The sequence below is a fragment of the Diadema antillarum genome, unplaced genomic scaffold (assembly GCF_040938485.1).
Source record: "Diadema antillarum isolate AM-2024a unplaced genomic scaffold, OU_Dant_1.0 seq00000876_RagTag, whole genome shotgun sequence".
Lineage (NCBI taxonomy): Eukaryota > Metazoa > Echinodermata > Echinoidea > Diadematoida > Diadematidae > Diadema > Diadema antillarum.
Window position 1 is genome coordinate 1,083,510 of NW_027271740.1, and position 12,168 is coordinate 1,095,677.

The window sequence follows — 12,168 nt, forward strand, 5'->3', positions numbered from 1 at the left end:
TCATAATGTACTGAGTTTGGTGACAATGAGCACTCGGACCTGCTGATCAAAGGAAGAGCAGACTGCTAGTCCTGCCTTGTCTGGACTCCAGTCAAAACTTCCTATTGGTTGAGTGGAGAGTGTGGCATTCTGCAGCAGAGAGACGGATCCAACCACACCCATGTCTACACCATTGGAGTCCTTTGTAACCCGTGTTGTTGGATACTCACTAGATGAGGGAAGAGGAAACAATTTTAGGATAAAGCTTCACACTTTTCAAGAATTGGGGTGCATGGACAAATTGCTGGAACCATGCAAAGAACTTTCTACAGTGTAAGAGTGTAGTGCCATGTGCATGGATTTCCTCATAAGCTTAGGCCTATTCAATGTGTAAAAAGCATAGACATGCTATTCACACACATGCACACAACAATGTCCCTTTCTCAGTGTGCATACACAAAAGCTGTGCATGACTATCCATGTTATTGCTACAGAGTTACTGTAAAAGTGGACATTTTCGTGGTGTTGAAATTTTCGCGCATTTCGCGCAACCAGAAGATAGCGCGAAAATAAAAGCACGCGAATATTTTTGTGTGCCACATGTTCCAGTTACTGATGTCATGATTCCGCGGAATTAAAAAACACGCGAAAATCTTCTTATCTGGCCAAGCGCGATAAATCAGTCTCGTGAAAATATCCACTTTTACAGTACATGGAATTATTCACAAATGTGAAAAACAACGTCAAGAAAATACATGCATGCATATCACACATATATCTCCATTTTCTGGGGATCCTATTAGAATGTGGGGTATCTGCAGTTTTATCCTCATTTAAGCAGTACAGTTGAACCTCTATTATCCGGCCTCCCTTTATCCGGATCTCTCTATTATCCGGACGCAATCTCGCCGTGATTTTTTTTAAATAATTACGGGAAGAAAGGGGGATTCCCAACTCCTTGAGAACTCCTACCCAAACACACATGAATTACATATTACTTCCAATATGATTAACATACATTGCATCAAATTTCCTTCCAAATTGCTTACCTTCAGACATTTCAACATCCCGAAACATCCCCAAATGTAACAATGAAAAGGTTGCAGTATACACATTACTACATGTGGTACTACAATGGGCTACATCAGTACATGTGTATTGTATATGTACATGTATAAAGCATTGAGTCTCCCGTATCCGGCCACATCCCTTATCCGGATGAGCCCCGGTCCCGACTTGTCCGGATACGAGAGGTTCAACTGTACTTGTTCCTGGCAATCACAATTTTCTCATCAATCAATGTATGGGACTATGAAATGATATGTGCCATTCAATGTTTCTTGTGCAATTACATAACTTACATTTTTAGATGAATGTCAACCTTTATGAATTTGATGTGACAATGCTGTACAAAGCTATGAAACTCACTATTTCCACAGGTTCACAGTGCCTGAACCCCCTGTGGTCATGAAGACATCCCTGTTCTGTGGAAGGTGGCGTGCATTCCAGATGGTAGACTTGTGTGCCTGAATGAACCAACAACGGAAAGAAGTAAAGTGGTCAACTATGTAGTGAGGGTCATGGAGCAATAACAATAAATTAGGCAAATAATTCAACCTCTTTCTTAAGTTTCTCTCCATTGCACTCTTTGAATCTGAGAGCACATGTCAGCTTCAAGAAAGAGCAAGAGACCCAGGGGTCTAGCACTCACCTGGGTATTGAAAATTCACCACCCACGTATTCTTGCAGACTATTACTGTATACGCCATATATTTCGCAAGTCTAAATTTTCGCGAATCGGGAATTCCCGACAATTTCACGAGTGTTTAAATTCTGAACGACGAAGTCAATATATTCGTGTGTCTTTAATTTTGTGAATAGCACCTGACTAGCGAAATTCGTGATAATAAAAACCTCACGAAATATTTGGCGTATACAGTACCTAAGAAGATTGGAGCAAACTTGGGGTGTTTTGAGGAGGGGGGGGGGGCATATTTAAAGATAATAAAAAGTTTTGGTACCTCAAAAGTGTCCTTGAATTTCCTTGTCTTAGTTTGTGTTTCAGGTTCAAGTACCTTTCATGTAACTAACACTGTGAGACTTACTCGCCCCAAAGTGCTCTCATGTCTTAGTAATCATGCAATTAACTGTTTTCAATACTTCAACTTAATTGGTAAGTCTTCAAATCGAAGAAATTTTTGGATTTTAAGTTGACATTTACCCGCGATACTAATTCTGTCATGATCCTGAATGCTACAATGCGAAGCCCCATTACGCTCTGCGTATGGGGCTGCTGGTCGCAGTTAGCTATGCGTACAATGGGCTGCATGCTGCTGGTCGCAGTCAGTGGTTTCGTACAATATTTATCGACGCTGTACAGCGTCGGCTCTGGTACGAAACCATTATTGCATGATTACTAAGACATAAGAGCACTTTGGGGCGAGTACTTCTCACAGACAACGTACTTTAACCCGAAACACAAACCAAGACAAGGAAATTCAGGGAAGCTTTTGAGGTACCAAAACTTTTTATTATCTTTAAAAAACACATTAAAAATGTGCAAACTGGCCAAAAGATTTAGTTCCCGTCTCCTGGATTTGCCACAAACAAATTTGAAAGGACACTCACTAATGTATTTACTCAGGGCATTTCTGATTATATAGAAGCCTGCCATTATCATGATTTGTACAAATACAAATAATGTCCATTTGTACAAATATATTATCCACTACCCTAGCAACAACACCTGCCAAGTTTGCTGACAAATTTGACAATATATTTTTGGGGGGTTCTGGGACTCCTAGGGTCTCTAAGTGGGGCATGGTGCCCATGTATACAAATACATGATGTTGTCTCTACAACAAACTTACTTTGGTTCACCTGGACCCTGTTTCATAAAACTTATCAATGAGAAGTTGTCTTAGTTGTTTTAAGCTACTGAAATCCTTGCATCTGATTGGCTAAGAGCAAATTTGTCATAGAAATGTGGCAGTTGTCACTGTTCAAAAGTTTTATGAAACGGGACCCTGGTTTCATAGAGTTGGCCGAGCATACATGGTTGGAATAATAATGCTCACACTCTACCAGTATATTCACCATTTGTTGCCCCATTATACAACGCTATGGACTTTTTTATGCCTCTGCAACGAAGTGGCCGGAGGCATTATGTTTTCGGGTCGTCCGTCCGTCCGTCCGTCCCGTTTTGTTTTTGTCGATATCTCAAGAACCGTGTGGTGGTTTTACATCAAACTTGGTATGAGGGTATATCCTTGGGGGATAATACTTTGTGTGGATTTTAGGGTCACAGGGTCAAAGGTCAAAGGTCACAGGTTATTTTGTGAAAAAAAAATTGAAATTTCATGTTTTTCTCCATATCTCGCAAATGGTTCAAGGTATCTTCATGGAACTTAGTATATATGCTTGTACCGATGGGCAGTGATTATCTAGGGAAGTTGGGGGTCATGGGTCAAAGGTCAGGGGTCAAAGGTCAAGGTCAACGCCTCAAAATATCACTACTTTCCTTAAAATGCAATATGCCTGAAGGTGTTTTTTTTTTTAACTTGATGTATGGCATGTATTACCCAATATATATTTTTGGGGAAGTTTCTTGCCAAAAGGTCAAAGGTCAAAAGGTAAAAGGTCAAGTGAAAGTGCTAAATTGCACTTTTTCCTCCATATCTCGAAAGTAACTCAAGGTATCATCATGAAACTTACATATTTATGCATGTTCTACCTAACAGTGATTCTATGTGGAACTGTGAGGTCAAAGGTCAAACGAAAGGTTTAGATAATACTATTTTCCCATTTGATACTGAAATTATACTTTTTCTCAATGCCTTGAAAATTACTCAATGCATAAACTTATAAAAGGGTCAAAAGTCAAGTAAAAATCATCAGTTCCCCAAATACCTGCACTCTGACATTTTAATCATTCATCCAATTGAACCTAGTTCTAGGAAAGTGAACATTCAGCACATTTGTGTCAAACCTGTCATTTTAATATTTTGCCAATTGTGTGAAACTGTCATCACACATTGTCAAGACATTGTACTATACACCTATTAGGAGAACCATGCATTATGGCGGAGGCATATCAGTCGCCATAGCGATATATCTAGTTTTATAATAATTACATTGAAAGTTATATCTTAATCACTTTCTGTTATGACAGTATGACTTGACACAACTGATTTCAACCTGAGAATTGTTATCTTAAAAACAAATTTTTGCCAGCCCCAGACTGACAAATTACCTTTTCGCTGAGAGAAGCAAAGCCTGTTTTCGGATGTTGTGTCCTAACGTCAAACAAATGGTACTTTCCTTCAAGTGTGGTAGCAACCAGTTTGTTCATAATGATGTCTTTTCTGTCAAACTCCAGGCCACAAACCTGTTCCAAAATCGTAGAGTGAAAGGCATTACTGTCAACACTGAAGCATGAACATGGAAGCTTGTTGCACAATATTTCAAATGGCAAGTCTTCAGTCAGTGAGATTACTATCATAAGTACCTTGCAGTTCACACAGTGTGGACTCTCAGTCAAAAGGTTTCTACAAACTGTAGTGGCTTGATATTGAGTAAGCTATACTGAAAAAGGCAATGGATAGAATAAAGTCATACTAACAGACACTGGAAATTTTAGTAAAAACAGACTTTAGATTGTTGTGGCATGTTTTAGTTTCACATTAACCCTATTCTAACTGGGGGGGTCAAACTGACCCCCCCTCAACATTTCGCGCCACAATTCCACAACGCGCAAAGATATTGCCGCGTCGTTTCATGACTTTTTTCATTGAAGTCTCCCACATATTTTGAGACCAAATTTGCGACGTCCTGGTACACCGTTCTGAAGCTACGTAATGTTTTGCATATGCATGTCAACCCGAAAACGGCTCAAATTCATGATATCATGTGCAAATCCAATGCAAATTGTGTTTTTTGGTTAAATTGATATAAATTAGATTATTTCAACTTTTAACCATTGAAATTAATCAATTCTAGTGTAGATAAACTTGAAAAAGTGCCTGCAACAAATTTTGGCAAAAAACAATAGAAAACAAAAGGTCGAAAAAACAACAAAAGACATAAGAAATTAACAAAACAACAAAAAACAAAAGAAATTGATTTTGATTGTGCTATTTTTTACAAGAAAATTGTTTGATGTGCCTTGAGGAATTCTGACACAGAAATTTAGCAATCCTTCAGTCTTTTTAATGGAGTTATAAGTGAAAATATGATTTCATGCATGAATTTGCATGATTAATTTATCAAAAATAGAAAGCCAATATTTTTCTATTGTATGACCATGTAATCTTGTAGTTGACATCCGGCTCTATCTTTAGGCAAAATTTCGCGGTGATCATGTGATCGGCGGCCGAGATCTGAAGGGGGGTTCAAATTGACCCCCCCCCCCCCCCGTAAAAATTTGGTCTCAAATAGCCCAGTTAAGTTGCAATCATATGAAACATTAAAATCCATAATTCTTTGTTTTCTAATTTAGACCCGATTTTAATGTAACTTAATGCACTCTGTTCATTCTAATTTTCGACTTTTTTACAGTAAACTTGAACATGGATTGGTATCACACATTCATGAATTTTAACTCATTAATCCTAATGAATGTTTGATCCTGGAACTCGAGGCTTGAACAGTATCAAAATCAGTGTCAAAGTCTTTCATATTTATAGTAAGGCAGAGAAAAAATAAGGCGCTCTAAAAGATTCAACTATACTCTTTTTGTGCTGACAGCCTGCAAACAAACAAAGAAACAAGTATAAGGACAAACTAACCCCATTCTTGATATTGGTCTCCCATCTCAGTGACATGTTGCGAAGATCAAAGAGCTTGATGTCTCCATTGTCGTAGCCAGCTGCCACACAGCGGTCTTCATCATTGTGTGCATGTCCTACAAGAAAGACAAGCTTTGGGAGTTTCATTTCATAACCTATGACCATGATACCATCTACAGACATCATGAATATACAGCTTGATTAAAACATTCTATTGATCTAGGAAAATATGAATATCAATTCAACACTGTAAATAACATTATATTGCATTTGACTTTCATCACTTATTGATCATTTGTCCATTCATTATTGCTTTGATCTTTATTCACAAGTCAATTCTATGGTAACTGGATATGTAACACAGACATGTGATTGCTGGATGAACAATAATTTTGATGTTGTATGTTATATTAATTCTCATAAAAATTGGCACAATCAAACTACAAGATCACTCAAATCTTTAAAGTCGGACGATTGTAACCCCTAATGGTACGTAAACTCCCGAACGAAAGAAATTTGTGCATGCAATTGCGCAATGCCAGACTGCAGTGCGACATCCATAAACGTGTGGGACAGTGCTGCTACTGAGACGTGTATGTGTGTGTGTGTGTGTGTATGCATCATACACAAACATTGTGACCGCGAGCTGTGGTGATTGAAGGAGAGAGGCCAGAAGACGTGTGGCTCTTTTGGCCTCTCTTCATGTGCATGTGCACTGTGAGTGTGTGTCCATTCGGAAGCTCGCGTGGCTCGGACAGCCAATTTGGGTCAGGTGGTTTTGAGACCCAGCGTTGTTCGCTGACCCATTGAGCCAACACTATTGATACAGAACGGGGGAGGCAGCGTGTTGCGTTCGTCTCCGTGCCGCACAAACCACTCGCCACGATTGTAAGGCTTTACACAAACATGACATTGTCTGGATTTTTTTTTTTTTTGGTCAAAAAGGAGACACATACAATATCTAAAGTGTAAGATGGATATTGACAGCTAACAGTAACATAATCCCACACTGCAACAAATGACAATTGATTAAATGGACTGACCAAAAGCCACAGCCCAACAGTCTCTCTTGCTTTCCCCTTCAGCTGGTTCCATACATGCTACAGGCTTGTCCTTCTGTCTTGGGTCCCAGATCTTCACAGAGCCTATGGCAGAATATGGTGGTAAATAGCATTCAATATATTGACTTGAAGAGATTCTGACTTTTATATCAAAATCAAAATTTTACATGCCTGATTGGGCAAGTAAGTTTCAGCATTGCTATATTTTCACTTGCCAAACAGACAAACAGTAGAATTTTACATGCCCCAGGCAAGTATAGACAAGTGCTAATGTCCAGCAATGCTCTAATTACATAAACAATAGCAAAGAAATTACAACAGCTAAGCTAAGGCCTTTTTAAGTCATCTTTGATAGGCTTTATAATGAGATCTTGCCCCACAGTATAATACTTCTCTGTTTCATCAGCACACTCCAGCATGATCACTCCATTCTTGTATACACTGGCCTCATTGTTCCCAAAACAAAAACCATGTGGGGTGACAGGTTTTTGGTTCATGCAGGATCCTCTCTCTGGAACAAGCTTCCTTATTGAATTTGTACTACTATAAAAGTGGAAATTTTTGTGGTATTGGAATTTTTCATGCATTTCGTTCAAACCAGAAACTAGCGTGAAAATAATAACATGCGGTTATGTTTCTTTGCCTTATTTTCCAGTACTTAATGCCTTGAATCCGCAGGATTAAAAACTCTCAAAACTCATCATACCCGGCCAAGCGTGAAAATTTACCTGTGCAAAATGAAAACACACCTTATTTCATACAGCATATGATTAGTTACTAACTAAATTTCTTCTTTCTTTCTTTCTCTCTTTTATGCTGTGTGAGAGATTTTTCATGTCCTTTGAGCACTTAGACTGAGTGGCAAAAGGCACTATATTTTATTATGACTATTACTATTATTATCATTTTATTATTATTATTATCATTATCATTATTATTATCATCATCATTATTATTATCATTATCATTAATATCTTCATCACTATTACTCATACCATCTCTGCTTCCTGTGGCAATCTCAGGTGCTCCTTCTCCCACACCTAGACCACCTACACCATCAATGCAGTTAATGATTTCTTTGTGTCCAATCACAGAGTAAACTGGTCTTTGCAGGTCCTCTAAATCCCTGTGAAGTGAAGATCACAAAAATGCATCATTTCACTATGTGTGAATGTCTAAAGAAGGGCAGGATCCATCTGCAATGTGGTTTCAATTCATTGCTCATACTGCTAACACTGCTGGTTTTAAGTCAGTCATGTAGAACAGATATGTGCAACTGGTCAAGTAAAACTTATATATGAGAACTGGTATCACATCTGTTTAGCCTCCTCTGTAGCCCATTTCAGATCATAAAAAAACATTCAGCCATGGATTTCAATAATTGCTCAGCTACATGGGAGTTTCATGCATAACTGGTAATAAGAATTTGCAATGGAGATGAGATCTCAGATAACTGGAGTTAACATTGGTTCATTTGCTGAGATGGTGGATAGTTATATACACTGGAAATGAATAAACATCATAATAAACATTTGTTTATTTGTGTGTTGTTGTTGTTTTTTTCATGTGGGATTATTTAGATGAATGAACTCTTTAACCAGTAAATGCTGCCACAAAATTTGGGCTTAGCCATTCTGCAGTATGTGAGCAAAAGGAAGGATTGCTGAGTTTGGCTAAGTGATAAAAAAGGGTGACCCTTGAAGAATAGCTAGTTTGTTGTCCTGGGTTCGTTTTGATGGGTTGGGTTGGGGGTAGAACGTAATGATACGAATGAGGCTGGGATGAATAAAACAAAATGGCCATTGAAAGTCCATCAAATCTCAGATAAAGTGAACTTACAAAGTGTTCTATACACTTCACACTGGCAATTTGTAGCACTAGCTCACTGTTTGAAACTTTGCATCCTATAGACTCTTAGAGTTAATTTTACAACATGTGGCATCTTTGTGGTGGCAGAGTCTGTGAGCAACAACATCATAAAGTAGCTTGACATGAATACTTGATGTTGAAAACCATTGGGCATAGCAAACCTTCTAAGAGTAATATATATTCATTCTTGAGTAATATCCATGACGAGGCCGTGATCCTTGTCAAGCATGCACTTATGATAATGGTCTCCTGCATTACTATTAGTCCTAGATTTGTTCAATTTGTCTCTTTGCACAGCTGATATGTGAAATCTTATTTTCTTATAATGAGTAGACACTTGAATGTAATCCTCTTTGTACCATCAAGAAAAACAGTTTTATCTATGTGAATGTCAACCATCAACAAATGCCCATGTACAATGTAATTCACTGTTCAAATATTACTCAGAAACTTTGTTCAATTAGCTTCCTGTTATATTCCTGTATGAAAAAGGAATGCAGAAATAAAATGAAATGAAATGAAAATCAAATCATACATTCATTCCAGAGAAACAAAAAGTGCAGATATCAGAAGAACATTATACACATATTTGTAATCATAAAGGGAAAGTATTCTCTCCTCTACATTTTGGTCATACAGTATTCCCAGCATATTGTGGTTTGAGGTCTGCATGGTGTGATGAACTCTTTTCCTGACAGTCATTTGGTGTATTAATTAGGAGGGATGAGAGCTGGTCAGATCTTACCATGAACAAGAGAGGGACTGCTAGTCAATATTGCTGGCCTAAAAAAAATAATATATCCAGACAATTTGGAAACTCCTTGCTATAATCTATTTCATGGCTGTGATGTTGAATACCAAATTGGACTTTGTACCAATGATATTTAGGTCATCTTTGTCTTACCATATTCTCATATTGCCTTTGAAATCCCCTGTAGCAAAATGACGTTGCTTCAGGCTGGCAGCACCAAAGGTTCCACATTTTATTGATTCAGGCTTCTCAACCTGGAGATTAGTAAAAAAAAAAAAAATTAAGACATGTGTCAACAAATAGTAAATTTCCTTTCTATTTTCATCCCACATTGGTAAACTGTCATCTGTAGATAGTTAATGACATAATACCTTACACTCAGTACCTTATCTTTATTTTTACTGTAATTCCATACTATGTGCAAATCTACACAAAAGTCCAGAAGACAGAATAAAAATAGTAACGTGTAGTATCATTTCACTCAGACATAAAATGAATATGAAATTTATGGAAATGTAAATGCAATAAAATACTGGTACAGGTATTATTGGAAAAGGAAATGTTATCCTACTCAACCATTGGTTTGTGCACAAAAATATCATCAAAATACACACATGTGTATGGCTGATGATTTCACAACTGCAAAACGTTACAATTTGGTCAGTCCATGCGATGTCATAGTACATTCATTACATTACTGCAGGGCGGTACATAATCATGGATCGGTCTTTTATCCGATAAGTGTATCTCTCTTTACTCTAAACGTTACACACTCTTTTTTTTTGCTTATCTGTTTACATCAGTCAGTTTAAAGGGATGGTACAGTATCGGTGGAGATAAAAATTGGCCTTTAACTTTTTTTTTTTTTTGCGAGATACCAAGAAAACACTTTATGAAATAGTACAGAGCATACCATTTTAAGAGGAATTTAAAGTTTATTTGATAAAAATCGGGTTTGGAATAGCTGAAACATCCAAAAACAAAGTAAAACAAAACGATCATAATAAAATGTGGGTCCCACACTTTATTAGGAAATAATGATCCCTTTAACTGCATGCATGTGATGTAGATTGTATGCCTACCATAGACAAAAGCCAAGTAATTTTAACTGGATTAAATGTGATGTCATGTATTAAAAGCATTTGTATCATCCAAAATCAATACTTAATATATCTATTTCTGATTTTTATCCTCAAATCAAAAAAATAAACAAACAAAAAGAAAAGGGGAATTCTTTACCTCTTTGGTTAATTTCACATCTCCCTGATCCAGTTCATAGATTTGAAGTGCACCAGTCTGTCTGGGGTAGCATCCCAGGACAACAAAACGAGCACTCCTTGGAATCCACTTCACATCAAACAGTGTGATGTTCAGAGATTTACTTGCATGGAGGATGATTTGTGGCTTATCCATTCTGCTGAGAATCCGAGTTCTTCTTACATTACAAAAATACAAAAGCTAAATATAGATGACACACCTTTGTTGTCGTGTTTGTTGCGTTGGTTGTTTATAGCTTTAAACTTCAAGCCAAAAATTAAAAAGGTCTTACTCAAAGCTACTCTTGCTTGTTTGGAATCTAGCTACAGCCCCAACGTACATTAGGGCCATAGGGCCCACCACTTTCAAAATGAAATCAGACTCGAGAATATCTACGTCACTTACCAGTTAGATCACTAACCGTACGTAGTTTAACTACCGCTAGAGTTAGTTGTTATGATTGCTATTTGACAAAAAAAAAAGTTGCCAATGTTATTCAATGTACGCATTTGATTTGATTTTGAGCGTCTAAGTAACGTTAACGTTAGAGTAATTTTAGAGGTTTTATGTAAATTTAATTCTTTAAAACTATATGAGTAGCTCTTTCTCCACAGATTCAAGTTAACACATGTCTATCAGACAATCCACCCAGCATCGTGCATCCAAACTAATGATAAAATATACACAGCTCAGTCTAGTCGCTCCCTGTGGTTACGTCACACGGCGTCTCTGGTCGGTCGGACTACGGGTCTACGCGCATCCATGCACAAGCGGTACCCCAGGCTGGAGCAGCCGGCTAGTAGCTGGCCGTATGGTGGCAGCGGGCACCTGCTGTACGGGTATGTAGAGCCGTATCTGCAAGGACTGCAAGATATAGTTCCAGCGCCAGGTGGCCCACAGTGCATAAAATGCCAGGGGAAATAGCAGGATGCTCGATCTCGAGATGAGCTGACTCGATGCCGGAGGAAGAATCTATATACAAAGTCTTGGTGGTGTGATGGTGGTGATTGTCGTCGTCGTCTTTGTACGGTGTGAACCTGGTTACCGGACGGTCGCTCTATCTACTAGCGCATAGCTCGTATATTTAGTACAGTTCGAAACGGCCGGTGTTCATTTTTCGCTGATATCCATTTACTCGATTACCTACCGCATATGGCATTGCACTATTTCTACAGCAGATGCAGCTTACAGAAAGGGTGATGAAAATTCTAGTACTATTACATATCATGAGATATTTTAAAATGTAATTCATTTTAAAATGTATATTGAAACTATTTATAAAGTTTAATTATATTTGATTAATTTTTTTTATCTAAAATCATTTTTTATAAATAATAAATAAGTAATAAAAGAAAAAGTCATTAAGGCATCAAATTCACCACTGAAAGGACCCACTTGTGATCTGTCGATGACTTGCACGCTTCAAGTACACCAAGGAGCCTCTCTACGGCGTACAAGTCAATTC

At 37.8% G+C, this 12,168-nt stretch overlaps 1 protein-coding gene across 1 annotated transcript; it reads right to left on the reverse strand.

Annotated features, from left to right (window-relative positions):
- On the reverse strand, nucleotides 1–11,681 carry LOC139740738 (dynein axonemal assembly factor 10-like). The gene is made up of 9 exons (XM_071651305.1): nucleotides 11,388–11,681; nucleotides 10,686–10,863; nucleotides 9,600–9,700; nucleotides 7,822–7,952; nucleotides 6,809–6,910; nucleotides 5,766–5,881; nucleotides 4,232–4,366; nucleotides 1,408–1,505; nucleotides 1–208 (listed from the first exon to the last, which is right to left on the reverse strand). The coding sequence occupies exons 2-9, from the start codon at nucleotides 10,857–10,859 to the stop codon at nucleotides 1–3; spliced, it is 1,065 nt and encodes a 354-aa protein (XP_071507406.1). The 5' UTR covers nucleotides 10,860–10,863; nucleotides 11,388–11,681.
- Between the last annotated feature and the right edge of the window lie 487 nt (nucleotides 11,682–12,168).

Bases quoted from the DNA above. Each gene is read 5' to 3' on its own strand.
- LOC139740738 (XM_071651305.1), bottom strand. From the start codon at position 10,859: ATGGATAAGCCACAAATCATCCTCCATGCAAGTAAATCTCTGAACATC. The intron at 6,911-7,821 runs GTATGAGTAATA...ATTCTGCCATAG, and splicing joins TGCCACAGGAAGCAGAGATG to GCTCTGTGAAGATCTGGGAC. The intron at 5,882-6,808 runs GTCAGTCCATTT...TCTTTCTTGTAG, and splicing joins CTGTTGGGCTGTGGCTTTTG to GACATGCACACAATGATGAA.